This window comes from Saimiri boliviensis, chromosome 2 (genome assembly GCF_048565385.1).
Source record: "Saimiri boliviensis isolate mSaiBol1 chromosome 2, mSaiBol1.pri, whole genome shotgun sequence".
NCBI lineage: Eukaryota > Metazoa > Chordata > Mammalia > Primates > Cebidae > Saimiri > Saimiri boliviensis.
In genome coordinates this window covers 148,060,444-148,087,428 of record NC_133450.1, presented here as the reverse complement: position 1 = coordinate 148,087,428, position 26,985 = coordinate 148,060,444, and the positions used below count along the sequence as shown (strand labels likewise).

The 26,985-nt window shown below is 38.6% G+C and overlaps 1 protein-coding gene across 20 annotated transcripts in view; it reads right to left on the bottom strand.

The window, feature by feature from the left end:
- Window positions 1-26,985, bottom strand: part of TRPM6 (transient receptor potential cation channel subfamily M member 6) — a 375,800-nt gene that overhangs the window by 253,947 nt on the left and 94,868 nt on the right. For all 20 annotated transcript variants that reach the window (XR_012516553.1, XR_012516546.1, XR_012516543.1 and 17 more), the window contains 8 exons: window positions 22,699-22,833; window positions 21,222-21,275; window positions 18,079-18,219; window positions 14,996-15,088; window positions 13,133-13,410; window positions 10,995-11,223; window positions 7,231-7,383; window positions 1,983-2,129 (listed from right to left, as the gene is read on the bottom strand). Coding sequence is in view for 3 of the 20 variants with exons in the window: in XM_010341208.3 (XP_010339510.2) it covers window positions 1,983-2,129; window positions 7,231-7,383; window positions 10,995-11,223; window positions 13,133-13,410; window positions 14,996-15,088; window positions 18,079-18,219; window positions 21,222-21,275; window positions 22,699-22,833 (1,230 nt within the window). In the remaining 17 variants the exon portion in view is untranslated. The remainder of the gene's footprint in view (window positions 1-1,982; window positions 2,130-7,230; window positions 7,384-10,994; window positions 11,224-13,132; window positions 13,411-14,995; window positions 15,089-18,078; window positions 18,220-21,221; window positions 21,276-22,698; window positions 22,834-26,985) is intronic.

Below are 26,985 nucleotides of genomic sequence, written 5' to 3'. Positions count from 1 at the left end.
CTGTGCCAGGCCAGTATACTATGCCTTAAAGACAGCAGTCAGCGCTCAGTAAAATCAAGCTGAATGACCTGAACTTTAGGTTACCCTCCGCCATAACTTTCTTTCTAACATGTATAGTGCATGACTATATGAATCTGGAATATCTATAAGCAAAAGATTACAAACATATTTAATAAGTAGATATTCAGATTGAGAAAGTAGCACAGTTCCTCTACTTGAGAACAGGTTGGGTTCCTAAAGGCTATGTTAAATCCATTTACTCATTAGTCTAAAGTGGTGTTACACAAAGATACAAGCAACCTAAGTAATCACATCTAGGAAAAATGAAACACTAAACACTCTGGACATCGGCAGTATTGCTTCTGACTCTTTTTGTTTCTTTCCAATTATTAAAAACAGCATGGTGGGCAGATCTGGCTGGTTCTGTGCTTTTGCTTAGCTTTGTTCCTGTTTCTTAAAGCTCATGAGCTAGAAATTTCCAGGGGAAGAAATGTCTGAATACGCTTTTCCCGATGGTATGAGGATGGTTAAAACTCTCCCAGTGCTCATCCCAGAGTCTTTCGTAGATGTTGTTGCACATTCACAAAAATGGTATTTCCTCATTGTTTGAAAGCAGATGTGATTTTTGGAAACAGATAAAAATCATACACAGCTATGTAATTATTCAGTAAGTATAGGAGATAAGTGTGTGGCTGGCCAGGTAAATATTTGGAAATACAACACATTTAGATAAATATCCTTTTATAGTCATATTTCAAATGTTTTAGACATACAAACTGTTGGCCATGAACTATTTAAGTACAGATAAGCATTAGAAAAATAAATGCTATGGTGGCACATGTTCTCGAGATCTCCTGAGGGCATGTCACGGAAAAAAATATATTAGAAAAGAAATAAAAGAGGCTGGGCACAGTGGCTGATGCCTGTAATCTCAGCACTTTGGGAGGTCAAGGCAGGTGGATCATGAGGTCAAGAGATTGAGACCCTTGTGGCCAAAATGGTGAAACCCAGTCTCCACTAAAAAAAATACAAAAATTAGCTGGGTGTGGTGGTACATGCCTATAGTCCCAGCTACTAGGGAGGCTGAGGCAGGAGAATCTGAGCCGAGATTGCACCACTGCACTACAGCCTGAGCAACAGAGTGAGACTCTGTCTCAAAAAAAAAAAAGAAAGAAAGAAAAAGAAAAGAAAATTCTATGAAACAAATGTGAAAAGCACTCAACACATCCAAAGCACAGTTCATGCTTTCTCTATTGCTCTATTATCCATAATAGATTTAGTATTTGTTCACACAGTTCAGCTTCTAAAATGTTTCATTTTCTCTATATATTTATAAGAATATATTACTGAAGGCAAAAAAACAAACACTTACATCGTTTTTTTAATCTATATAACATATTTCTACAAGGGAAAAGCTGATTCAATTGCTGATTTTCTAAGAATAATCCACTCACCTATTGCTTAATTCTACAAACAATGCTATTAATTTTGTTGTCCCACAAATCTGGGAAGGCTCAGTCTCCCTTCAAATGATGAAATTTTACCACTTATGTGAATGTGCAACCACGTATTTGAGGGACTCTGGAGGAGCGCCAAGAGAGTTTTAACCACAGTCACGCTGTTAAGAAAAGAATATTCCAGTGTTTCTTTCCAGGAAAATTTCTAGCTCAGAGATTTTGAGAGACAGGAGCAAAGGTAAGACTAGGGCAAAGCCAGCCAGATCTTCCTGCAATAATAATGCTAATTCTTAGCACTCAAAGAGAGAAGAAAATGCTTGTTCTTGAACTCCCAAAGAGAGCTCCATCCTAACCTCTCCAGTTTTTCCTCCAGTCCTCTTTGCTACCTACTTTGTCATGCCCTCACTTTTTTTAAACTAGGTTTCTATATCTTTATTGCAAAGTGGCAAAGCAGGGAAATTATCAACATCATCACTAGCTATCAACCATCATTAGTCCGACATATGTTGTTGTAATGAGACCAACCGTATAAAACCAAAACTTGACAATCGGAGCATTGTAGAACTCATAGACTTTCCTGGTCCATGGAAGGTTTGGGGGCCCACTTTCAAAATCAAAATGCTGATTTTCATCCAGTTTCTCATCATGGCCTCTTTCCAAATCATACTCTTTCTGTAAAATAAACAAATAATCATTTTCTTGTCAGCAGCTTATAACTAAAATAGTGACAAGCATGAATGTCCAAAAAATATTATAAATAATATATTAGAAATTAATTGGCCAGATGCAGTGCTTCACGTCTGTAATCCCAGCACTTAGGGAGGCCAACGCAGGCAAATCACCTGAGGTCAGGAGTTCAAGACCAGCCTGGCCAACATGGTGAAACACTGTCTCTACTAAAACTACACAAATTAGCAGGGCATAGTGGTGGGTGCCTGTAATCCCAGCTACTCGGGAGGCTGAGACAGGAGAATCACTTGAACCTGGGAGACAGAGGTAGCAGTGAGCCGAGATCATGTCACTGCACTCCAGCCTGGGCGATGGAGGGAAACTCTGCCTCACAAAAAAAAAAAAAAAAAAAAAAAAAAATTAACTGGGCGCCCACATGCCAAATTATAATGTTACCTTTGAAGGGAGAAAAAACTGCATGTATTTATAAATTATTGACCAGGTAAAGAGCATAAGGTATTTCTGAAATGCAAGCTGACTCTCTAGTAATCAAACCCAAAGCAGGAGTACTTCCACGAATTTAAAATTGGTCCCTGTTCCCAGTCTCCTTTTTTTTTTTTTTTTCAATTGAGATGGAGTCTCACTCTTGTCACCCAGACTGGAGTGCAATGGCACAGTCTTGGTCCACTGCAACCTCCCCCTTTCAGGTTCAAGAGATTCTTATACCTCAGCCTCCCGAGTAGCTGGAATTACAAGCACCCACCACCATGCCTGGCTAATTTTTGTGTGTTTTAAATTTTGGAACCTAAGAATACTCACAAAAACCCGGTGAAATCTGTAACGAACAATACAATTATTTCCTTAACACATAAGAACAAAATGACTACACACTGATGAAGGTTGACCATTCCCTGTCACAGGAAATTCAGGCACTGCATTAGTTTTAGGATTCTGACCTTCAATAGCTTCCCCACTGATTTATAGCAGAGGGTCTGTTTGCCTGCAGTCATGTGCCCCCTGAGCTTCTAGAGTTCCTTGAACACCCTGCAACTATGTGCAAGTATTTGTGATTACATGCATTTTTCTGGGGAACGAATCAGATCTTTCATCGACTTCCCAAAAGATATGTATCAGTCCAAAGGAATTAACTTACACAGAGAAATAGCAATGAGTATATGTCTGGTAGAGCAGGATTTGCCAGAATGTGACTACCCAAACACCTGCACAGAATGAGCTTTCAAAAGAGGAAGAAAAAGAAATGAAAAAAAGTACTTATAGCCTGGGTACCTTTGAGAAACAGCAACATAAGGGTAGCGAAATGGAAGCAAAGGCGATCTCACTTTCCTGTATGGGTATCTATTCAGTTTTAGTTTTTTAATAAAAAACACATGTACTTTTTAATTTTTTAAAGTAATGTTGAAAGAAAAAAAAGGAACATTCTCTGCTGCCTCTCAAACTAGTCCAGTTTTGCAACCTAGCCACAAAATATGTCTCTCTAATGTCAGATCTGCAAGATGAGCAGAATTTTTCAAGCCAAGGAATGAATCAGATTTTGCTTGAATTGTCCATATAACTGCAGAAAAATGTGATGTTTAAGGCCTCGGGCATCTAGATGGGTTATCGTCAGTGCCTGATTAATTATTCAGTCATTTATTTCACTTAGGGCAGTGGGGTTGGGATTGTGGCTTAGAAATGTAGGAATTGGCCCAATTCCTAGCAGGTGTGAACTAGCCTAGAATTAAAATGGCATAAAACCAATTAGAAAAGTCATCATTTATGAGCTGTTAATGATATCAATATCACATTAGAAAGACCCCAGAAAGCAATTTAAGTAATGACTTTATTATTAAATAACTTCTTTTATTATTTTTCTAGTGTGTCATTAGCTCTTAATTGCTTTTGACAGTTTGGAGCAGATTATAAAGTGCTGATCCAGCCTGTCCCTGAGTTGAATTCAAAGACACAAATTGCTATGATGAAGACAACCTGAGAATATAAATTCAGATTCAGGCCTTTTTTTTTTTTTTAACTGAGAAAAAGGTAAAGACAAAAACATTTGGCTTGAGTAACTTTTATTATACATATATATAGCTCCTCTTACTCCCCACACCCTCTGGCCACCCCATACTCTTTTTTTCTCTCTAATTGTAATCTAATACCAGCAGGTACACAGATTAAAATAACTACAACAATAGGTCTACTATAATCTATATCTGTTTTCCATTGTATTACAGTCCTCTTTCCTACTTAATGATGCTCTGATAAAATAGATTTTGTTATACAACTTTCTTAGTACTATTTCATTGTGATTTATCAGTCTCAGACTGAGCACATCTTTCCCCTCCTGAACCCACTCCCTCTCCAGTTATCCTTGTGTTCCTTCAAGATGGCCTTGTTTAAAAGACCCTATCTGTCTCTTCCTCTCCATGTCCATTGCTACTGACCCTGGTTAAAGGACCTGTTGCTTCTCATCTGGAAATTTCAATAAGGAGATTTATAAACCTCAGTGAGTAAATGCAGCATTTGATACTATACAGCTTCAGCTCAAGAATAATGGCTTTCCTTCTCCAATTACCAGAAGTACCTCCTCTATATTCATTGTCACCCACTATCACCACAAGAACACAACACAGTGACACTAAAGAGCATGTATGTATCATCTGCCTTCAGTTTCCTACCACAATACATAATGCAATTTATGCTCCTCAATAATAAATTGCATTTACTTAGTGTTATGAAATCTTATCTATCCCACCAAAAGTGCTGCCTCTACCCCTTATACCCTGCCTAGCAGAATTCTAAAAACATAGCAGCTTACTAATAATTACTGCCTAAGTTAAATTCAAAAGCAAAAGAAAAATTGTTGCTATGATTATAAGCCATTCATAATAAACAGACTTGAAACATTTTCAACACAATTGTTCATTGTTTTAATTGAAGAATGGTGAGAAATTGTGGATATTCTGTCTGATTATAAGCCCCACAGTGGAAGAAGCCACATCTGCTTAATTGATGCAGTGTCACAGAACCTCTAGCACACGTAAAGTGGTCACTAAAGAGTCAATGAATTCATAAATTGGTATATGGGTATGTACAAACCATGTAGGTGGGCAACTGCTATAAACAGGACTACTATATCACAGCCAAAATTTAATTTTTCAGGGAACTGTGAGAACTTACTATATTTTTAATGTTAATAGCATACTTAATTGCCATTCAAGGCTGCAATTCTTTCTCTAAAGTCTCCCCTTTAAGAATGACTGCATAGTGGAATGGCCTACAAGGGATTCGATGCTTGTGAAAATTTAGCCTTTAAGGAAACCTGTGGGAGCCAAAAGAAGAGTTATATCCACTTGCAAAGAAAGTACTACTTGCTACCATGTGTAGAAAATTGCCAACAGATTTACATATTCCTTTGTAGACAGGATAGACAGCATTTTTCATTGTTTATTTCAACAATGAACTTAATGAGAGCAACTTAGTAAGCATAAAGCCAAACAAAGCCGAGCTCAGTGGCTCACGCTGTAATCTCAGCACTTTGGAAGGCCAAAGCAGGAGGATCACTTGAAGTCAGGAGTTAGAGACCAGCCTGGCCAACATGGCAAAACCCTGTCTCTACTAAAAATGCAAGACTTAGCCGGCATCATGGCAGGCACGTGTAGTCCCAGCTACTCAGAAGGCTGAGGCTGGAGAATTGCTTAAACCCAGGAGGCAGAGGTTGCAGTGAACTGAGATCACCCCACTCCACTTCAGCCTGGGCGATGGAGCAGGACTCTGTCTCAAAAAACAAAACAAGACAAAACAAAAAGCCAAACCAAATATTTCACATATGACCATGACACTCTATTTCTAAAGGAGTCAGATCAACACTACCTTTCTTCTCTTCCCTTAGAAAAGTTGAAATGGTTTCAACTCAGTGACTGTAGCATCTAATCCACAAAATCACAACTGTAACAACTTGACAAGCCCAGCTTTGCAAGGGGTAACTTCTCACACACTCTACAGGGTAGAATGTACCCTCTTGGATTCAGAGAACGGAGAAGGGAGGGGAGGGGAGGAAAGGGGAGGGGAGGGGAGGGGAGGAGAGGAGGAAAGGAGGAAGGGAAGGGAGGAGGGACGGAGGGATAGGGGAGGGAGGGAGGGAAGAGGAGAGAAACACTTGCATGCCCAAATAGGGGTTCTAGTTAACAAAACATTTAACAATTGATCTAGCAGAGGCATTGACCAATGAGAATGGATGCTCCGCTGTCGACAACAGATACTAGCCATAAAAAATTAATTGTAATTGATTAGTTTTCAATTAATATACTTACCAAATATGTTTTTAAATATTATAACAAATAAAAATACAAAAACGCATCTGACAAGATGTTAGATAAAGATGTTTCCTTGAAGTATTAAATGCCAGAGAAGATGTTTACTATACTTCGCATTTAGACAACCTCATAACCAATGATCCAAGTTGAGGCATAAAAAGCAAAGAACATATTCACAGCATACCAGACATTTTACAGTGGAGATGGGCCACAAGAGAAGTAGCACAAGTTACCCAGGAAAGACTGTACATCTAGGACTCAAGTAAAACTATCCATAGCCACTGGCTATAACAAATGAAAGGATCTGTGGGGTGGAACAGTGAAGATCAACACAAATTCTAAACCTGGATGGTTATAAATAAAGATATGAGAAATTCCTCACTGTAGCTTTAGAGAAGTAGAAGTTTATTTATTCTACTAGTTACAAAGGAAAATGAAAAGTTAGATAGTTGTCAAGATATAATAAAGTCTTTGATTTTGTCTATGATGTAGAAATAGGATATTTTGCTTAACTGTATATGGGGGTTAATTAGGTCTACTGTACATAGTATACCTGACCATCCCATAATAGGATTAAAATTATGCAAGAGAACTAAATGCTTGATTGATTAGTCAGAGGCATTTAAAAATAATGTATAACCCCAACACCATCTGTCATCACTGGTCTGAAATAGAGGCAACGTAACTTTTGTTTAACAGATAGCTATGTAAGTAAACTTTAAGGATATGTGTATGTTTGTGTTCAGTCAATACAATGAAAATTCAGTTCATTATGCTTTTGCACTAACCACAGAAGCACTTTCTTTGGAACTGCTGGCATTCTGGTCACTGTAATACCACATAAATTGGAAGTCCTGGGACTGGGGAACATGTGACATCTCAGCTTTGCTTTTAAATTCCAAGGTCAAAATGGTGGGTGGTAAAATAATGCTTAAAATGATCTGTAAAAGAGAAAAAAAGCAAAACAAAGTCATAGAGACTACAAAAGCACATACTACACAAATAACGAAATTAATAATTTAAGTGTATATAAACTGCCAGACCATCCCAGTTCAATTTTTATCCCTATTCTATAAATAATTTTTTGACTCAGCCACTTCAGTTCTAATGTCTCCCTCAGAAATATTAATGAGTACAAGCATTTGTGGATAAGAATGTTTATTGCAGGACTATCTGTAAAAGCAAACACTGGTGTCAACTTAAATGTCTATGTAGAAGGGGACAGCTGGTCTGGAATAAACGAATAGTGGAATACAGTGCAACCATTAAAAAGACAAAGGCAATGTTGAATATAATGAAAAGACAGCCACGCTATATTGCTAAGTGAAACGAATCAAATTACCATTATTCCTTGATATACAAGGGGGATTGGTGCCAGGACACCCCCAAACTCCAACCCTAAGAACACCAAAATCTAAGGCTGCTCAAGTTCCTGATATGAAATGGTGTTGTATTTGCATATAACCTACACACATCCTACCTTATACTTTAAACCATCTCTTTAAACCATCTCTAGATGACTTATAATACCTAATACAATGTAAATGCTATATAAATAGTTGTTCTACTGTATTGGTTTTTTATTTGTATAACTTTTATTGTTGTATTATTATTTATTTGGGGATGTTTTTCCAAATATTTTTTTAAATCTGAGATTGATTCAATCTGCAGCTGTGGAACCCATGGATATGAAGAACCAATTGTATAGAAGAACACAGAGTAATCCCATTTCTGTAAAAAATAAAATTAAAAATCTTATCTAATTATATGTTATATATATGCATTTAAAAGTTTAAAAATATGTATACTACATTGTTATTATTTACCTCTAAGAGTAACAGGACAGGGCAGTGACAAGTATTATTTTTCAATTAGCACACTGCTTTAATAATTTTTTTAAAGCCATTAAGCAGATATTACCACATAAAACACATTAAAATTTGTCGATATTATAAAATCAAGAATCTAAAAGCATACCATCACCTTCTGTTAGATCTGTCTCCCATCCCACATTATCTTTTCTCTACTAGTAAAACCCAAGGAAGGTATAGATCCAGACATCTACAATTTTTTCATTATATTGCTACTTTTCATGAATTACTAGCAGACTTTTCAAAAAATATTTTTAAGTTCAATTTGGCCTTTCGAGGTAAAGAGTTTAGAAGATTTACTAAATGCTCTGGTATCAACTTGATGAACACTACCTTTTTCAAGCTAAAACTAGGCCTTAGTATTCTGGTATTTATGACCAAAAAGAAGATTGAACCTGAGTATTTGCCATTCATTATTATTATGTACAGTAAACTGAAGTCATATCTGTGTCAACCTTCTTTTTTTTTCCCATGACAAAATTACCCTTTGTTATCACGTTTTAAAGCTTGATCTCCTGTGAAGACTCCCTGGGACTTTCTCCAGTTCTAGTAGGATTTTATTTGTGTGGTTTCTTCCGTATAGATGTAGAACCCAAAATATATGCAATCTTCTAGGTTTGGAGAAATTGTACTTACCATACCCAATGGAAATATTGTACTAATTAATCTGTAGTCAACTTTCTGAAGAGGCCCCACATTCTGTTGCCTTGTCCATTGCAGAACAACTGGCTTATAAAATAGTATTCAACCACATCAGTATCCTGTCTCTAAGGGATAGGAGGGAGTATTACAATGAGTTTTCCCATCCATCTCTCTCGCTACATGGTTTTCCTATAGTCTTTGCCTACTCAGAATTAGTCTAGCCAGGACATCTTAGAATTATTTGCAAATGTGTTTCAAAAATTCACCAACCAAACACTGAGAAAGTAGGATCTAGACCAGGCGTCCCCAAACTACGGCCCGCGGGCCGCATGCGGCCTCCTGAGGCCATTTATCTGGCCCCCGGCCGCACCTCAGGAAGGGGCACCTCTTTCATTGGTGGTCAGTGAGAGGAGCACAGTATGTGGCGGCCCTCCAACGGTCTGAGGGACAGTGAACTGGCCCCCTGTGTAAAAAGTTTGGGGACGCCTGATCTAGACACTGGAGAAGAATATTTACTGAGGCTTAGAGAAAAATGTACATAGTTAATTCAGCTTTGTTTAACTCACTCTCTGTTTTGGAGCAAAACATTTAGTATTACTTCACTTAAGTCTCCTTTTTGGTATGAAGTATATGAAGCAGAGGAATTCATTAAGTTCTCAGAAATAAAGATTTCTAGTAAACTAGAATATATACAGGACAAAAACATGAGGAAAATAATTTCTCAGGCTACCAACTATCTATATCTTATCTCACTCTCTGAGTTTAAAAAGGGTCAGAACTTATGAAGCTAGAGGTGGACCCATTCACATCTCTAATTCCTCAGTTCCAAGGGTGCAATCAAAGCAGACCATTGGAGAACTTCTGAAAACAATTATTGTTTCTCCAATATTTCCTTTAAAAGGATTTATGTTGAGATCCTTTTTGACTGACATTTCTCTTATTTCTGTAATTTCATCAGTAGAGAAATAGTAATTATTTTGGAACACATCATATTTTTAAGAACTCTAGGAAAAATAAAATTAAAATATAAAATACAAAGTTACGTAGTTCTTAAAACTCACTCTTTGTCTCCTTTTATTTGGTTTCATAAGTATATGTACTTCTTAAGCATGGCCATTACCTAAATCCTTTAGACTTAGGTATGATGTCAAAGGTTAAATGTCCTTAGCAGTCAAGTAAATTAATCTTGATAATTTAGGATAACAGATGAGGCTGAGAATTTTGAGATGGTTAGTCATGTGAACAAATGTATTTGAGGCCAGCCTTATGAAACAGTCACTTATTCCCTCAAAGAAAGAAAAAGAAAGAAAGAAAGAAAGAAAGAAACCACACACACACACACACACACACACACACACACACACATTGGGTGAGCAGAACAACAGAAGCTATTAATTTTATTTAGTTTATTATCTGTTAGTATTCTTACACTGAGAAAAAATTTCACTCAAAAGTCTCGTTTATTTTTGTTGTAATTATTACAGGCAATAGCAACTAATAATAATGAAATCTTCCCTATGTTTGTCTATGCTTTTAACTTCTTCTAACCACCCCTTACCTTTGTGGTGGAGAGGGCAGGTACAATTATATCAGTTTTTCAAAAGGATACTGTGGCCATGGGAGATAAAAGTCGTTTTTACAGATTCCTCTGGGAAGACCCCAGATCATCTGTGTGAATCAAAGATATTAACTGGGATGTAAGGACAATCTGGCTGCGACATTTGTCACCCCATTGATCGCCAGGGTTGATTCAGCTGATCTGGCTGGTCAGGCGGGTGTCCTCTTCCTCCCTCACGCTCCATATGCGTCCCTCCCGAAGCTGCACCATTGGTGGAAAAAGACGACTATCCCCAATAGAGGAGCACGATCTTCCGCAAGGGTATACAGGTAGCTGTGCTCCCCTGCTGAACCTCCAAACAAGCTCTCAAAGACACTAACTGATTTTCCTGAAGACACACTTCTGGAGCAAAATGTAACTCGAGTACAGAATTTTATACCAAACTAAATTAAACTCCATCAGGGAAGTAAACTAAATTTACCTTTAACCAAGAGTTTTTCCTCATTTTTAGGCGCCCCATCCACATGTCCGTCAGTAGCATTTGGGTACAAGTATGTGAAACAAAGGGTCGTAATCCTCCCGACACGGCCAGTTTCAGGCAGGTCGAATTGCTCCAGTTCCTGAGTTCGTAGGTCAGCAGCGTCATGGCCATGCGCTCATTCTGCTTGAATGCTGTCTCCAACAAGTCCAGAGCCAGCTGGCCAAACTGCCTGCCATGACAGTGGCAAATGAAAAAAACAAAGGCAGGTGAGAGAGCTGAATTTGCATTATTAGAAACATTAGAAGATTTAGAAACACTGATTGCATACTGTGTGACCTGAGGTGAAAAAAAAAAAAATTAAAAAAAAAAAAAAGAAAAAAGAAACACTGATTGTGAAGGATTGGATGTGAGGCTCAGAAAACATCGATTCATAAGGATTTCTTAAAAAAAAAAATAAAAAGCCAGCAACTTAATAATCTCAATTTCCAGAAACTATTTGAAAGGAATTACTGCTCAGGGAAGGGATTTTTCTCCCTTTCCTGAAAGAACAGGACTGTAAGGCTGGTTGCCTCGCCAGGAGCTCAGACAAGCCCATCGCTCTCCATGCCTGAAATTACGTAACCAGGATCTGCACTCAGCATCTAGCTTGGCCAGGCCTACCTCTGCACTCAACACTAAACTCTGCACCTCTCACCTAGCCTGCCGTTGGAAATCCCCTCTGCACTCAGCACCAGGATCTGCACTCGACACTAAACTCTGCACTCAGCACCTAGCCAGCCGTTGGAAAACCCTCTCAAAATTTAAAAGAAACCCCGCCAAAACCTGCTGAATAGTGTATTGCCCCATCCAGCCCGCTCACTGGAAATCCCACCTACCTACCTATAGCAGCTTGCCACATCCATGTCCTATTTCTCCACAGCCAATCAGAGCACCTTCCCTCCCTATAAAACCCCACCTGAGAGAAGTCAGGCCTAACTTCCCTGGCCTCTTTCCCCGGGAACCTCGCCTGGGAGCAGAATAAATTGGTGTCTAATTGTTCTCATGCAGGCCTCAGTTTCCTCATTTTAAACTCGGCAATATACCTCACAGAGAAAAACCTTACAAGGACTAGGAGGTTTACATTGTAGCATACAGAATTTAATTCGCACTCGAGCTATTCATGGGGAGTAGCCCCTCTACACTGTTGGACATAACTTGGTTTGGGACTTAAATACAGGCTTATGCATAGCTTGGTTTGGGACTCCCTGACAAGACCACATGAAGTTGTTTGTTTGTTTTGGACAAAAAAGACTGTTCAGAACCCAACTAGCAAGTAAGGAAAGCTGTGGATCCATTTTTCTTTTTTTAAGATTTATAAAATATCTACATGACTTAAGAAAGCTATAGACCTAGACCTGGAGAAACCCTCATGTGATTTTCCAGGAGAATGTTTTCTCTGAAAGGTAGACATTGTCATTCTCTGGAATTTGGTCTTTTGGTAGAGACAGGGTCTTGCTATGTTGCCCAGGTTGGTCTTGAACTCCTAGCCTCAATCAATCCTCCCACCTTGGTGTCCCAAAGTGCTGAGGTTACAGGTGTGAGCCACTGCTCCCAGCTGGGGATTTTTAAATCAAAATTATAAATTAGTTTCCATTGATTCTAGCCTCCATTCTTTCTTCACTACTGTAACACTTCAGTAACTATAAAACCAAAAGGATTTTTAACTTTTCTGTTTTCCACCGTTATTCTCTGGCTCTTCAATACAATGCATTTATTTGTTTTACCACCTGAGAGATACTTAATGAAAACAATGTCTTAATTTATTGAAGCATCAAAGAGTATGAGATTTAGGGGGAGCTTTCAAAATTATTAATTGAATGTTTCATAGGAAACTAAAGCCCCAAAATCTGGTCAACTGACTCATCTAATTAGTCAACAGCTGGACTAGAACCCAATTCCCCTGACTTGAAGACCACCTCTTTTTCTTTCCTTTACTTCACAAAGCTCCGTAGACTACCTGAAGACCCTTTCAGTAGGAGAGCCCATAAAATGCATGGCAGTAAGTCCATTTGTCCTACGAGTTTAAAGATGTGAGTGATATAAGTGTCTAACCATTCTAAAAAGTGTTGACGTTTTTAGTATGAAGAGAGAACACTTACTTTGAGTAATTCTTCAACTCTTCTGAGGCATCATCCACCATGTGACTCTCCTTAGCTTCATGGGCCATTGCCCGGTAGAGAATACACGCAATCACTGCTTTCACCGTGGCCTCCTCTCCATGCTGCCAGAAGAACATGGCCATCTTCTGCCTTTTCATCAGCACAGCCCAAACCAGCAGATCATTGTAAGGATAAATAAAGCCAGTAGACTCAGGATCATCTGATACATTTTGTTCTTTTGACTTCTTCCTTGATTTATGAAGGACTACAGACTTTTCCTGTTGGAAAATAAAATAGGAATGAGTTTTCACGTACTCAGATGCACGATGTTTTATCAAATTCAACACAGCAGGTATCCTAGAGATATTTTTTAAATCACTACTAAAAAAGAGATAGAAACAGTAATATTTTTATAAGCCAGCAAGCAAAATTTAGACCATAAAAGGTCATCTATTTCTTGTTGCGCTTAACAGATCCAGAGTCCCTGAACTGATATATCTTAAGGTCATTTAGCACAACTTAAAGCAGTATCTCTTTAGGATATACCCAGAGTGCTTAACTGAATTTGAAAAGTAGATGGGTAAGGGAAGATATAACAATGTCTGAGAAATGGTTCCATCTTCCTCAGAATAGTAACATTGTGCAGTATGATGAGCACTGAAATAATAGAGACTCTATGACAATTTTTAATTTCTTAATGGGTCAAAATAACATATTGGATAAATGAGAATGATATATTTTTTTAAAGCTCTAACCTCACTTAGCAAATAGATTTATTATCTACCCTTTGGGAAAACATCCCTGGTGTAGCCAATGTGTATCCAAATAGATTGATTTGAAGTCTCTTTTCCTTTATATTTATCAGCAAAGGTAATAGGTGACCATGAAATGCCATTCTCCACCTGATAAATCCCCACATACTTCTATATCACTTTGTGTGTCTCCATCTCTGGGCCCACCATACCACACTACAATTACTACTCTGAGGAAGATGATACTATTTCTCAGGCAGCATTATATCCTCCCCTATCTACCCACCTTCCAAGTTCAACAAATCACTCAGTATAATGCCTGGCAAATACTAAAGATTCAATAGTTACTCTTTTTAATTTGAGAGGTCATAGTGAAAAATTGTAATTTGCTTCCTCTCTTTCTATAAATAAAAGGAATTCATGTTCATTGATGGACCAAGGGTAATTTTATAAAATACCTCTTTCATACCAGGAGCAATGGAAAGCAAAACTTTTTCAGCTAACATAATAACCATTTGCATGGAAATTCTCGGGCAAAAGCATTGATTCTCAAAGGAAATTGGGACTGAGCAGTATGGGACAAGGAGGAATAACAGTGTTATACATACACATACATACACATCATCATCATCATCATCATCATCATCATCATACTGTAAGATTAGGCTTATATTAATTTCAAGAAAACCTCAAAAAGAAAAAGAGGAAAAAAAGATGCAAAAGGTCAGGGCGAGCAAGGAGCGAAGGAAAAGAAGCAAGCAGCCCCTCACATCCACCTGACCTTAGGGAACAGGACCTAAGAGTATGGTGCTGGGTTAATGATCACAGTTTTTAAGTACCATCCCATAGACTACCTGACTGAGTCACTGTCTAGACAGAGCAGAGATAGCAGCAAGGACGACAGGCTAAAGTGCAAGCACAGAAAATCACTGTGGCTTTGCTCACTGTTGTTAGTGGACAGCTGTGTTATGTTTTTGACTTGCACCGTCTGTTTATGGCACTTAGAAATGGTCCCTCTATTTGCACCTCCCTTTCTTTGATGTAAATGAAGAAACAGTCTCGAGGAACAAAAACCATTTTCCTTTCAAGTCTAAAAACAAGTAAATAGTACCTTGAATTTGTATGGCTGTGCAGTTCTAATGAACTGGGAGTGCGACGTACTTTCTGCAGACTCATTTCTGTTTCCTGAGGAGCGTCTCCGGTGCTGGGAAAGATTTTGAACAGAGCTGGTCACTCTCTGGCACATGTTATTATTTTATTTTTAAAATAAGACAAAAGGAGGGGAGATTATTATACTGGTTTATTTCTAGACAATAATGAAAACCAAATATAATGTTGTGTCCTACCAAACATCCATGCCTCTGTCTCTCATCCATGATTAGCACCCAACAAGAGCCTCTAATGATCTCCCTCTCATTGTGCATAGTTCCTAACATCTGAGAGAACACACTCTTTTGTTCCCTATTATATAACTGCATTCCTTCACTACATGGAAATTCCATTAGAATGAATGGATGTTCTGTACCTGGAACAAGTTCAGAATAGGCAATAAAGATTTACAGGTCTGATAAGAAAAAATTCCCATTCACAAGCAGCTCCAAGGTTAAGGTTAAGTCAGAGAGTTATGGAATTTCTCAGGTATTATGTAATATCTCCACTGGAACTCCAGTGGCTAGGCCCAGAACAACACAACTCACTGTCATTAGCATGAGGTTTTCATCAATGAGAAACAAAAACAAAAGGGACTAACATAAAATATGATAAAACCCATAGGCTTTGTTTTTTAAATTTCATTTATTAATTTCTTTTTTTATTTAAATCCCATTTTCTGGGGATTTTAATTTACAGTTTTAGGGACTGGGTCTCACTCTCTTGCCCAGGTTGGCCCCAAATTACTGGGCTCAAGCAATTCCCCTGCCTCAGCCTCCCAAAGTCCTGGGATTACAGGCATGAGCCACCATGCCCAACTGAAACCACAGCCTTTGAACTGCTTTATTTAAGTTTCTGTTTTGTTGATAAAAATTAAACATAGAAATGATGAGGTGAAGACTTTTTAAAGGTAACACCCAAATTATTATTACTATTGTAATACAGAATTAACAGTATAATTATAGTAATTATCATAATGACCACTGCTACTAACAATTACTCTACACCCTCTACGTACCAGGAACACGGATTTTTTAAATATATTATTTTATTTAATCCTTCTGACAAATTTATAAAAGGGGCATTACAATTCCCATGTACAGTTGAAGAAACATGCACAGACAAATTAAGTTTACTATTCAAGATTACACAGCTACTCATGAGCAAAACTAGGATGCAATCCCAGTCAGATCTCTCTGACTCCAAAATCATGTGCTTGTAACTACTACAGTCTAGTTTAATATGACACACAATAAACTCTGCACTCCACTGTTAGACAAAGAAATGGGTGAGTTCATACTGGCAGGCCATTTAAAGAAAGGGCACTAAGGGAACTTCCCTAGCAAGCTCCACAGGGGGCTGCAGCAAGGCCACAGTCAGTCTTCCTTCTTGCCACTGGGAAGCTCACGGCACCGTCTATTCTGTGTAAATGAAGTAGCTGATACCTCCTAAAGTGTATACTTATGCCTTTGAAATCTTAATAAAGAACATTTTTCTGTGTCATATTGGGTTTCCTGTTTTGTTTCTTCATTTCTGAAAGCCAAGCTGGGCTTTCAGATCACTTGACTCTTTATAAAGGTTCCCATGCAGCTTGATATTCTAGGCTGTTTATGGGATCTGACCCCAAACTGTCTTTCCAGTCTCCTCCCTTGAAAGCATATGACATGACCAGCCATGGTGGCTCATGCCTGTAATCCCAGAACTCTGGGAGGCTGAGGTGGGCAGATCATGAGGTCAAGATTGAAACCAGCCTGGCCAACATGGTGAAACGCCGTCTCTACTAAAAATACAAAAATTAGTTGGGTGTCATGGCGAGCACCTGTAGTCCCATCTACTCAGGAGACTGAGGCAGGAGAATTGCTTGAACCTGGGAGGTGGAGGATGCAGTGAGCAGAGATCGTGCCACTGCACTCCAGACTGGCAACAGAGCAAGACTGCATCTCAAAAAAAAAAAAAAAAAAAAGAATTACACTTATTCTCCAGCAAAAAAAGGTCTTGTCACTGCAGAAACATACCAGAATATCCAAAGGCTGTGGCCTTTACTGCTCCTTCTCTTCTCTCAACAAAAATACCCAAAACTAAATTTTCTATCCTCCCTTCATCTTCTAATAAGAATTAGTCTCCTCAGGTTGCTAATCTATAGTGGCAATTTCAAGAAATAAGCAATGTTTCCTCTGCTAACTACTAACCAACAATTCTGGCCGGGCGCGGTGGCTCAAGCCTGTAATCCCAGCACTTTGGGAGGCCGAGGCAGGTGGATCACGAGGTCAAGAGATGGAGACCATCCTGGTCAACATGGTGAAACCCCGTCTCTACTAAAAATACAAAAAAAAATTAGCTGGGCATGGTGGTGCGTGCCTGTAATCCCAGCTACTCAGGAGGCTGAGGCAGGAGAATTGCCTGAACCCAGGAGGCGGAGGTTGCGGTCAGCCGAGATCGCGCCATTGCACTCCAGCCTGGGTAACAAGAGCGAAACTCTGTCTCAAAAAAAAAAAAAAAAAAAAATTCTAATTTTACATTCCTAGACTCTCAAAACTATAATGGAAAATACAATACGTATCACTTGTATTTTTAAGGACATTCTACATGTGTCTGTCAATATAATCACTACATGCTTATTATACCAAGTTTGTTTTCTCCAGGCTATAGGCTATGATGAGTTTACAAATCTAATCTGATTAAGCTTCTGACATCAGTATTTTCAGAAGAAAAAGAAAGAAAAGAAAAGAAAAAAAAGAATTGGTCATCTCTGCCTCATCACATTACTTCCAGGTCACTATAGCATTTATTATGCACTGTTTTGTATTATGACTAATTATTCATAAATCTGTTTCTTCAAAGTGTTTCTCAACTTCTGAACCTTATGCATCCCAAGCCAACATTGCAACACGTAGGACAGTACTTCACATACAGCAGATAACAAACGTCCATAAATAACAGGCCCGTTTTAGAAGCTATTTTCATCTGAACTTCCCAAGCTATTTTTCTAGAACAACAATTCTGAATTACTCTTAATTTTACTTGGGCACTTTTCAATTACTCTACCTTATGTTTTCTGTAGAGGTTGTTGTAGAGGGCTCTGAAATGTTTTCTAGTGTAGCTGCTGCGATATGCTCTACCAATGAGGTATTCTACTACCAATCCAATGTCAATCAAGGTTATCCGGCAGCCTGAGAGAAGAGTATGCTGCAACAAAAACATGCAATGACTTGTAACTTTTAGCTGACTTCTTCCATTTCTCTTGCCATGCCATTAGACTATAATCAAATTAGTTAGAAAGAGCTAGACACACCTTTTAAATATCTTTACAAGCTGATCAATTTAAATGACTAGCTATTGATATAATCTGCTAGTTCAGAAGGAAAAATATCTTGGCCTTAATACATTTTTTCATTTCATAGACATTAAATGTGTGCTTACATCTATGCATGCTCTCTCTCATTCTCGCTCTCATTCTCCTAATCACAAACACATGAACACACACATTTGAGTAAAATACATTTAAATATTGCTTTTATTCCATATTGGGTTCCTAAATGGAAGCAAGAGAAAAATATTAAACAAGTAGAAAAAACAAACAAATATGTATATAGAGTTTTTAACTAGAAATAATATAGCTACTCCAACAGAAGTAAAATCATAAGGTATATGTGCGATCCAAAATTAACATTGGGTGAGTTTTTCAGCTTCTCTTTGTTGAAATGGATATAACATTTTGCACTGTGTTGACTACATCAGATGTAAAACAAGAATATGGAAGGAAGTAGAACAAAAAGGACTGTAGAATGACAGAGTCAAATTCGATAGAAAATGAGGCTCGTGCCACCAGGTTCTTCCTTGAACTGAACTTAATCCAGGATAGAGAGTACAGTGTTTTCTATATTTCAGAGCATATTTGGTGGTCTTTGTATCTATAATCCACTTTTCCTATGGTCCAAAATCCCACAGGATATATCACACGGGTATTGAAGTTGTCAGCTTTCAGGTCTATCTTCCTTTACAGACTGTGTGGAAGGGTCTGTCTTTGTCAACCCAGCATTTAGCATATGACTCAGCACTTAGCCAAGCTGAGTAACTATCTGAAACTATATACAGGCATACCTTAGAGATACTGTGGGTGCAGGCCGGACCACCACAATAAGGGGAATATTGCAATAAAGCAAAACAAACAAACAAAACCATAAGGCTGTGCCAAGACAAGTGTTGTGGCTGGCTGGCAGGAGGGTTGAGTGGCAAATTTCCAAGTATGTTGGTCTTAGTCTAAATGAAAATTATTTTGACTCCTTAAATTGCACTTTACTAACTCTTCATAACTGTTCACTTTTGAACTGTTCATTCATAGTAAATTGTTAAAGGCACACAGAGTATTGAAAAAGGTCTCTGAAATGAAGATTGTGACTAATGTTCACAAAGCCTGGAACAAGAAATAAGGTTGTATATGTATGAATGCAAATAATTTAATTTTTCTTTTTCACATTCATAATTTACTTTTTTCAAGGAATGCCCAAAGTAATGCTCTTATTGCTCCTAGTTAGAACATATTTAACCTAATTCATTGCTTTTTTCCAGTTTACGGTGGCAGAGTTTAATAGAAAAATTAAAGATATCATTTTCATACTGCATAAATCAATACAAACTAAATTTACATAGGCATGGACACTTTTGTTTACTGCTAATTTGCCAAGGAATAGAACACCCATAATCTCAACACTTTGAGAGGCTGAGGCAGGTGGATCACCTAACATTAGGAGTTCGAGACCAGCCTGGCCAACATGATGAAACTCCATCTCTACCAAAAATACAAAAAATTAGCTAGGCACGGTGGCACACACATGCAATCCCAGCTACTCAGGAGACTGAAGCAGGAGAACGTCTTGAACCAGGGAAGGAGAGGTTGCAGTGAGCTGAGATCACACTATTGCACTCCAGCCTGGGCAACAAGAGCAAAACCCATTGCAAAAAAAAAAAAAAAAAAGTCCTTTCACTCTGGCTCTCCTGCCACATCACCATAACCTGAAAGCTCATTTTCCTTCTAAAAAGATAATCAAACTTTGGGCCAGGCACCGTGGCTCACACCTGTAATCCCAGCACTTGGGGAGGCCGAGCCAGGTGGATCACCTGAGGTCAAGAATTCAAGACCAGCCTGGTGAAATCCCATCTCTACTAAAAATACAAAAATTAGCCAGGCGTGGTGGCGGGTGCCTGTAATCTCAGCTACATGAGAAGCTGAGGCAGAAGAATCACTTGAACCTGGGAGGCAGAGGTTGCAGCAAGCCAAGATCGTGTCACTGCACACTCCAGCCTGGGAGATAGAGTGAGACTCCATCTTAAAAAAAAAATAAATAAATAAATAAAAAAGATACCAAACTTCAAACTTCGAAAAAATAAGGAATTTTTTAAATGTGCCTTAGATGGATTTTAACCACAGTGACAAAAAGTACTCCCAGTTTTCAGGGGATGTGAATAAAAGTCATTGGTAATTAAAAATTTTTTCCTTTTTACATTTTTTTTCTTTTTTCTGCTGTGAAGAATATGAAAGTCACTGGTTATTAGAAGAAATTGAGGTATAAAAGCTTGTTAAAGTTGGAAGGTCTTGGTAACTAATGGGGGATCAAATAATTTTATTTTAGGTTTAACCTAACTCACAGTTCAGTGAGAACACCATGAGCAAAACATGAGCAAGATTATAGAACAGGGAGGGGAGCCACCTGCCTGCCTAGAACAATGCTTACACATAGACTCACAGAAACAGCAAGACAGTGCCAGAACTGTCTCTAATATCCTAAACAATAATAACAAATAATGGAAATCACATACGAGTCCTCCAATAAAGACAATATAACCACAGAGTTCTTTATTTCCAGCTGGTATCATCATCATAGGCCCCACTGTTTTATCATGTTAAGCTGAATTTCTGATTAGAAGGATTGCATTTCCCTGATTCATGGCTTTTCATTAGCTAATATCATCTAACTGGTGGATCAAGTCTTTTAAAACATAAAGTAAACTAAGAAAAAAAGTGTAAGAGTATGGTTTGTTGATGAAATTATTCAGATCACAGGTAAAGAAGATAGGTAATTCACCAAACAATCCAAATCTGCATTTTACAAAGCAAAATTTAGTGACTCCTCCAACGAAAAGCTAAGCCAATATACAAAGATACATTCACACCTTCTTAATTAGGTTACCTGTTTCACATCTTGGACCAGATGATGCAAGAGTGTATTAGTAGGTCCTTGTTTCTGTAATAAAGAACAAAAGGAAGAATTGTTCTCTTGAATTACCATGTGCCGGGGGTAAAATCTTTATTTCAGAATACATAAATAACCCAGGATACTGAAAATTTTGTTCAACACTTTTAGTAAGGAAACTTAAGCCAATTAATTCTAAAGAAGGTGTTTTCCAAGAGAAGATGTAATTGTATGAAATATTTTTCAAAGCAAGATACAAATATGTAGATAGTAAGACTTCACGTGATAAGAGACAGAAATATCCTAGGTAATTTATTACTATCCTTTATCATACAATTACTAATCCTATCACATGAGCACATTTCATCAACAGATATTTACTGAAAACTTACTATGTTCAATCAGGGATTTAATGACAAATATAAGCACCATTTTCCTGGAGTGTTTATAATTATAGATAAGAGTGGCTGGCTACTTACACTAAAAAATAACCAGCAAGACATGTGGGTTCAAAAAGAGTTACCAATGTATGCTAGGAACAAATTACTGTGAACGAACTATAGTAATCAAGAAGACAAGACTGAATAAATCGTTGAAGAAAGAATAATATTTAAAGGACAAGAAAGGCTATTTCAAGAAGTGTTCATGGCTTGAGCAATTGGTGTTTTCACAGTGTGTAAGCCAGGCTAGTTTCAAAAGGGTTTACATGGGAAAGGTACAGGAACAGTATTTTAATAGTGGCCTTAGGTTGAGATACTTCTAATAACTCAATAAAAAGCAATTTGTTCTAATTCACATTTTAGTTTTTACTTTTTTACTAGGATAAAATAGAATTGATAAGAATGTTTCTCCTTTGGTTGAAAAGTCTGTGTATCTATAAACTATCTTTGTAAAGGAACATACAAGGAGATAAATAAAACTTAAGCTGATCAATAAATAATTACCGGGCAAGGTGTCAGAGCCTTGACAATGGAAAGTTACTAGCTTGCAGATAGTAAGAAGAATTTACTGGCAACAGTATAGGTTTTGAATAAGAAAAGTTTTATTAGAAAGAAAGAATGCTGGAGAAGAGTAGAGCAGGGTGCTTCAGCAAGAGAGAACTGAGCTCACAGTGGTGGATTTTCCTCAGGAGTATTTATGGACCTTAAACCAGGAGCTTAAGGGTAATTTGAACCACATTAGCCACGTGGGTCATAATAAATGATTGCATTTGTAGACATTCTGGTGCCTTAATGTCAGGAAGTTTCCACAATCAGTTTTAACATGCATGCATTTTGAAGATGTATAGAAATTCTAGTTACTTATAAACATTTAGGAAAGAAGCCTGGAACTAGATCCCAGCTTTAGATAATAGGGAAGTCTAATTATTTTTAAATTTCTCAGATAAGGAGTTTTGCCTCTGTATGGTCTGCTTGATGATCTTTGCTATTCTCGAACCTGAAGGGAAATGATTGATGAAATGTTCCATACTCACTGTATTGTAGAGCTCTTCCAGTCGAGGGATGGTAAGAAAGCGATGGAGGTTCACTCCATATTCTATTAAGAGCTTCACAAAATCCACTCTATCCATCACTAAAGCATCTAACATTGCTTGTTCCAGGGCACCAGGCTTTAGAAAGTATAAATAAGAAATATAAACACAATTAAGAAAGTAGAAATAACTAAAGAATTACAAGTTTTTTAACTCAAAACTACACAGACACAATAATTTTAAAATAAAGCCCTGTCATCAGTGGATACAGGAAAAAAAGAAAAAAAAAACTTTGGATACAGTCTTACTAGGCCAGCCACAGTGGCTCACACCTGTAATCCTAGCACTCTTGCAGGCCGAGGCAGGCAAGTTGTTTGAGCTCAGGTGCTCCAGACCAGCCTCAGCAACATGGCAAAACCCCATCTCTACAAAAAATACAAAAATTAGCCAGGCACAGTGGCATGCACCTGTGGTCCCAGCTAATTGGGAGGCTGAGGTGGGAGGATCAATTGAGCTCAGGAGGTCAAGGCTGCAGTGAATACTCCATGAACACTCCAGCCTGAACAACAGGACGAGATCCTGTCTTAGATAGACGATAGATAGACAGATAGACAGACAGACAGACAGACAGACAGACAGATAGATAGTCTTACTAAGAAATGTGTAGGATTTAAGTGAAGACATCTTGAATAAAAAAAAAAAAATCCTATGTAGATGGATGGGAAAACTTGTGGGTAATCCCCCACAAGTTTATAGGCACCGAGGAAGGATAGCTAAGCAGAACCCTGGCACCCTGCATATATATATATATATATATATATATATATATATATATATTATCTTAGTTCATAATCGGAGGAGTGCCTAAGTAGACACAGTACAGAGCACGAACTAGGGAATAAGTAGCTTATAATGGGAGTAATGCCTAGAGCAGACACAGTGTAGAGCACGATTTAAGAAAAAAACGGTTATACCAGGACAAGAATCCATGGCCCAGGCGGCAGCGTTCAGTATCGTAAAGATACCCGCTTTATGGCAGGCTTGGGGCGAGAGCCACTCCTACTGATAAAGGAGTTGCAGGACCTTGCTCCAGTTCTTGTGGAAGGCTGCCCTCAGACCGGCAATCGCACCTTGGTGACTGTGAAGTTTATCAGCTCTTGTTACCGTGGTGCTGGAAAACATTCCCCTATAGAACTCATTGGAAGCTGCCAGCAGGTGGCGTAGACTCTGACAGCTCTGTCAATGCTATGTGACTTAAAGCATCCTCCTATAAATCTTAGTAGCTTGCCCATAGATAGATGTATTGCACACTATACCCTCTTCACTGCACACAGCCCACCTACATGCCTTGGTGACCTAATGGGGGTGGATCCCTTACTGCACACAGCCCTTGCCTCGATGACCTAATGGGCATGGACCTCTTGTTTCGCACAGTCCACCTTCCAGCCTAGGTGACCTAATGAGGGTGGACCCCTTGTTTTATTGCTCACGACCCTATCACTATCCTTAAAGATGACTTCACTCACTGCCCTGCCCCCAAACCTACACACAATAAATACTCACACTTCTGGACATTCGGGGCCTCGCCTGACTCCACTCATAGGTGGCTTAGTCCCCAAGCCTAGCTGCATTTTCCTTATATTTCTGCATCCTGTCTCTTTATTTCTCGGATCCTGCATCTCAATATAGCATCAGGGACAGCCCACGACCCTGTGTGCCATCAGCCCTACAAAAACTGATTATTGTAAAGATCTCAAAGATTCCCAAATGAATGTACAGGCTTAATGTAATTCTGATAGAAATTCAAGGTTTTTTTTCTTCTCTTTGTTTTTGTTACTTGTCATGTTTCCATTTAAACCCTACCTGGCTTCTGGGTACAAATGGCAAGTTGAACATACTCATCTAATTTTTCTCCCACTCAAAACTTCATTAAAACTAGACAAAGGGATTTTTGCTAATAAATAAATCTACAAGGACAACGAGAACAAGAGAGGAGACAAGAATGTAACACTTTGGAAGCAGGAAAGCAGATGGTCAAATCCTAATTGACTTAGCAGTCCCCAGAAAGCCAAATAGTTGAAGTGGAAAATATCAAGAGCCAACAGATTTATCCTACAGAATTCCAACAGCAACAAAATCAATGTATACATGCCTAATCCCTAATGTTGGGGTCTTTCCAGGCATCTTTCCCCTTTGATTCCCATAATACTAGCAACGAGGCTTATATTTTCCAGTCAGGGAATCAGAGGATTCTTTTCTGTTAATGTCACCAATACAGGATAAAAGACATGAATATGTTGGTATCTGGGGGTTCCTGAACTCATGACAGGCAGATCACCCTACTGTGAAACTCAAACCTCTAGGCAAGTTCCAACTGCAGGCTTGGCATTTCCGAAGAGTTTTTTATCCCCTACCTTTATCCTCAAAATGGTAAAAGAAGATATTGTATTCTGGGCCAGGCACAGTGGCTCACACCTGAAATCCCAGCACTTTGGGAGGCTGAGGTGGGCAGATCACCTGAGGTCAAGAGTTTGAAAGCAGCCTGGCCAACATGGTGAAGCCCCATCTCTACTTAAAATACAAAAATTAGCCGGGTGTTGTGCCAGGAACCTGTAATCCCAGCTGCTTGGGAAGCTGAGGCAGGAGAATTGCTTGAATCTGGGAGGTAGAAGTTGCAATGAGCCAAGATTGCACCACTGCAGTCCAGCCTGGGCCACAGAGCAAGACTCCATCTCAAAAAAAAGAAGAAAGAAGAAGAAAGAAGAAAGAAGAAAGAAGAAGAAGAAAAAGGAGGAGGAGGAGGAGGAGGAGGAGGAGGAGGAGGAGGAGGAGGAGGAGGAGGAGGAGGAGGAGGAGGAGGAGGAGGAGGAGGAGGAGGAGGAGGAGGAGGAGGAGGAGGAGGAGGAGGAGGAGGAGGAGGAGGAGGAGGAGGAGGAGGAGGAGGAGGAGGAGGAGGAGGAGGAGGAGGAGGAGGAGGAAGAAGAAGAGGAAGAGGAAGAGGAAGAAGAAGAAGAAGAAGAAGAAGAAGAAGAAGAAGAAGAAGAAGAAGAAGGAAGAAGGAAGAAGGAAGAAGGAAGAAGGAAGAAGGAAGAAAGAAGAAAGAAGAAAGAAGAAGAAGAAGAAGAAGAGGAAGAAGAAAATGGATTCTGGATTCCAATGAACTGACAAATTTACATGTGTTCATTCATTTGTGGGAGCTGAAAATTCAACAATTGAATTCATGGAGATAGAGAGCAGAAGGATGGTTACCAGAGGCTGGGAAGAGTAGTGAAGGGGCTAAGGGGGATAATTCATGAGTACCAAAAAACAGTTAGAAAGAATGAATAAGACCTAGTATCTGATAGCACAACAGAATGACTATAGTCAATACTAATTTAACTGTACATTTAAAATAATTAAAGATTATAATTGGACTGTTTGTGACACAAAAGATAAAGGCTTGAGGGGATGGATACCTCTTTTACCTTGATGTGATTATTACATACTGTATGCCGGTATCAAAATATCCCTGATACCCCATAAATACATACGCCCAAGTACCCACAAAAAGTAAAAACTATAAAAAAGAAGAAATTAATAGACTCATAGTAAGCTGCCAGAAAAGAAAAGCTTCATAGAATGCTTGAAAATTAAAAGTTGAGGCCAGCTGTACTGGCTCAGCCTGTAATCCCAGCACTTTGGGAGACTGAGGCAAGTGGATTGTTTGAGTCCAGGAGATCGAGACCAGCCTGGCCAATGAGGCAAACCCTCTTCTAAAAATACAAAAATTGGCCTGGTGTCGTGGCACATGCCTGTGGTCCCAGCTATTCATGAGGCTGAAGTGGGAAGACTGCTTGTGCGTGGGAGGCAGCAGTTGCCTTAAGCCAAGATCACGCCACTGCATTCCAGCCTGGGTGACAGAGTAAGACCCTATCTCGAAATTTAATTAATTAAAATTTAAAAAATAAAGTCAAGCAAAGCTACAAAAGAAAAGATAGGGAACATGGGAGGAAAAAGATAAGGATAGTAGAGGAGCAGTCCATAAGGTCCAATACTCAAATAGTAGGAATTACAAACAGAACAAAGGGCAGTGTTGTGGAATGGAATGGAATGGAACACAATGAAAACATATGATTGCCAAGTTGAAATCATGTGCCCAACAAAATGGACACACAGACTCACCACAACACACATCATAACATTGGAAAAGAAAGATTTTTTTTTAACTTTCAGAGAGGAAAAAAAAATGGTGACCAAGAATCTGAAAACAAAAAAAGCATTTACTTATCAATAGTGATCCTGGGTGCTGGA